The 3,569-nt window shown below is 39.3% G+C and overlaps 1 protein-coding gene across 1 annotated transcript; it reads left to right on the top strand.

Annotated features, from left to right (window-relative positions):
- The first annotated feature begins 1,760 nt into the window (after nt 1-1,760).
- Nucleotides 1,761-2,472, top strand: LOC143859512 (uncharacterized). Its single transcript, XM_077370192.1, has 2 exons — nt 1,761-1,826; nt 2,029-2,472. Exons 1-2 carry the CDS (start codon nt 1,761-1,763, stop codon nt 2,470-2,472), a joined length of 510 nt encoding a protein of 169 aa, XP_077226307.1.
- The last annotated feature ends 1,097 nt before the right edge of the window (nt 2,473-3,569 follow it).

The raw sequence follows: 3,569 nt of genomic DNA, 5'->3' as shown, positions 1-3,569 counted from the left end.
ACACTGCAGAATGTTCCCAAAACTCAAAATTGTTATGGCATAAAAAAGATATCATCAATTCCACAATTGCCTGGAAGGATTGAATCTTCTTCATATGCACCTGAGATATCCAAAAAACAAACCCTAAAGAAAATGTATTCAAAGATCTATCTCCTATGTTTTCTATGCCTAAATCCTAACCCGGTTGAAAATTGTCAAGACATAGGTTAAGAGAGAGAATAAGTAAGGAGAAAGGGTCCCAAGTAGAGCCAAATTGCTGATGTAGGCATGATATCACCCTATAACATGATGTGAGCAGGGAGCGTAATTTTTTACAAATTGTTCATACCTTTAAACTGGATTCTGAAGGAGTCTTATTTAAGGATGATTGCACGACAATCTGATCCCATCGTCTAATTTTATTGCGATTTTCAAAATCTTAGGGCTATATTTTTTGTGAATTTTATTCAAAATCTTAGACAGGTTGGATTAGGGTTGAGAGATTTAGAGGCAGGCTGGACTAGGGTTGACTTTCGTCAACCCAAGGATTGAGTTGGGTCGGGTTAGGCTTTAGTTTGGGCTATGGTTGGCCTCAACCCGACCAAACTTGGCCCGAGTTGCACCCCTAAACAGCTCTAGGTTTGTTTGGGTTGGGTTTGGACTGTACACGAACAACAACTAGGTTAGGGAATTAATAGAGTTTCAAGAAGTTTTAGTTTGATACTTGGAAGAGAAATTTAGTATCTAGAAGTGGAAGATTGGTTTTAATCAAGGCAGTCTTAGCAAATATTCCTGTATATTTTATGTCTCTTTTTAAGTGTCATGTCAGTGTCTCGTTGAGGATTGAAATGATCCAACGTAGATTTTTGTGGGGAGGTAATGAGGACAAAAAATGAATATCTTTGGTGAGTTGGAAGGATGTTTGTGTGCCCATCAAGGTGGGTGGTTGGGTATTAGAAGATTTAGGGAGTTTAACAACGCTTTGCTTGGAAAGTGGTTATGGAGATTTGGCGAAGAAAGATCTCATTTGTGGGTTAAGGTCATTTGTAGTAAGTATGGTTGTCAATCCGGAGGGTGGGAGTCTTTCGATAATTTAAAGTCAAAGGGGCTAACGGTGTGGAGAGATATTTTAAAAATGTCCTCCCTATTCAACCTGAATATTAGATTTAGGGTTTATGGAGGGGATAGAGTCAAGTTTTGGAGTGATTTATGGTGTGGTGATAGCCCGCTCAGGTTGTTGTTCCCGAAAATTTTTCGGGTTGCGGTGAATAAAGAAGCTATGGTGAGTGAGTGTATGATTAGTAGGGATGGTGTTTGGGAATGGTGCCCGGCTTATAGAAGAAGGTTCTTTGCTTGGGAGTTAGATTCTGTGGCTAGATTTAGGAGGCTTTTGGATAATGGCTATATTAAAAGAAAGATGATGGATAAGAGAATATGGACTGCAGATTCTTCTGGGTTTTTTTTTCTGTCAGATCTTTCTATACGAGACTGATGCCCTGCCCGACTCCCTCTTTTTCAGCAAAGGTGTGGAAATTTCATTGTCCGCCGCGGGTTAGTATCTTTGGTTGGGCCGCATATCGCGACAGGATACAAACCATTAACTTTCTGAGAAACCGTGGTATGTGGCTTGTTGATCATTGCCCCTTATGTCTTGCGGATGCGGAATCTGCGGATCATCTATTTATGCATTGTTCGTTCACCCGGTCTATATGGGGTTGCATATTTCTGAGATTTGGGATCAGCTGGATTTTCCCTAGATCTATTGAATTGTTGTTGCAACAATGGAGCTTCATGCCTTGGAAGAAGAAAGGGAAAATTTTGTTGGAAGTATGTTTGCTTGCAACTTGGTGGGTGGTATGGAAGGAGAGAAATGCGCGGGTGTTTGAGGGAATGTCCAAGGCTCCTCATTATCTTTATATGCAGATAATTGCTTTGGTTATTAATTGGACGAGATGCCATCCATCTTTCCGGTGTGTCTCAGTGTTTGATCTTTGGGAAGGATGAGGGGTGGTGTGCTTGAGTAGTGAGTGGGCTAATAAAGTTGTGCAGAGATGGGAACCACCGCCTCAAGGAGTGTTAAAAATAAACTTCGATGGTGTTTACTTTGGGAATCCTGGTCCAGCCAGAGTGGGAGGTTTATGTCGTGATGATGCCGACAAGGTTCTTTGGTCTTTTTGGGGCCCTTTAGGTGTGACTGACGCTACGGAGGCGGAAGTCCAAGCGGCTTTCAATGGCATAAAAAAGGTGAGTAGGGACCGTCTGAAGAGTGTAATTGTTGAAGGGGATTCGTTTAATGTTATCCGGTGGGTGAGGGGTGGGGTGGCTCTACCTTGGAGGTTTTTGGATCTTTTTGACGAAATGGAAGATATATTGGCGGAATCAGATATTGAGTTGATTCATGTTAGAAGGTCTGCTAATGAGAAGGCGGACGCTTTGGCTAGAAGAGGGGTGGTATGCATCTCGATGAATTGGTATGATCAATTTCCTATTTGACGGCCTAGTCATTTTGTAATTAGTTTTTATTTTTTATTTTTTGTTCTGTATCTTTGGGTATTCCCTTTCGGGTGTCCCTTTTGTTTCTTTTATCAAATATGCCATTTAAAAAAAAAAAGTTTTAGTTTGATTAGGAATAAATTTCCTTTGCAACAGCCTATAATTTATGATTTGTCAACTCATGATGAAACCAGTCAGGAAAGTACTTAGATTAGGATTTAAATTCCTAGTGTTAGAAAGAAGCTAGGTAGTAGGAGGAGTCATGTTTTTATCATTAAATATCGGACATGGAGCAGTCCATAGGCCATGCATGTATTGATTATTTATTCTCTCCTTTCTGATGGAATTTTCAAATCTAAATTTTCTTTAGCTAACCTCTTCAGTTTGAACACAATGTTTCTTTTTAATGGCAGAACGATATTATTAAAAAGACGGGAGAACCCGAGACCAAGATGGCCATTACAAAGAGAGAATAAAATAGAGAAGAAATCGAAAGATTAAAAAAAAAAAAACATAAGAATAGAATCAAGGGGGGATATTAATCTAATATCTCAAGCCCATCCTTGCCAAGCCCACTTCTTGCTAGTCCATCAGCTACTTCATTGCTCGACTGTCTCATATGCTGAAAGATAATATTAGAGCCCCAACTCGATCCTGGATCTCATAAAAAAAATGGGGCAAATCTCCAAGGAACTAGTGGGAACTCCTAAGCCATCGAATAACATTTAATGAATCTCCAAAACGGTAGTTGAAAGTTTGAGCACAATGTTATGCTCCACTTTCTTTGCCACTGTTCTGAATAGTTTTAGTTTTAGGTTAGGTTGAAGTCGAAGTTCACATAGGGAAGCTTTTTCCAAATCCTAAACTTTGCACATTATTCTTTTTTTCTGAAATTTCAGTAGCTTGGATTTTTGTGCTTCACACAAGTTCAAGTATTGAGATTTCTAGACAAAAGTTCAAAAGTTAAATTACTAGGCCTTTTCTTAGTGAGAGTTCAGGTGGCAGTAAATTATTTGTAAAGCCCCACTTACATCATTTTCCTACACAAATAAGAGCATGTTCGGAAAGTTTTTATACATTACATCACCTTGAAATCA

Source organism: Tasmannia lanceolata, unplaced genomic scaffold (genome assembly GCF_043159265.1).
Source record: "Tasmannia lanceolata isolate RefF3 unplaced genomic scaffold, GAP_Taslan_0.1 ptg000003l, whole genome shotgun sequence".
Taxonomy (NCBI): Eukaryota; Viridiplantae; Streptophyta; class Magnoliopsida; order Canellales; family Winteraceae; genus Tasmannia; species Tasmannia lanceolata.
Note: the sequence above shows the minus strand (reverse complement) of the source record. Positions and strands in the feature narration are given on the sequence as shown.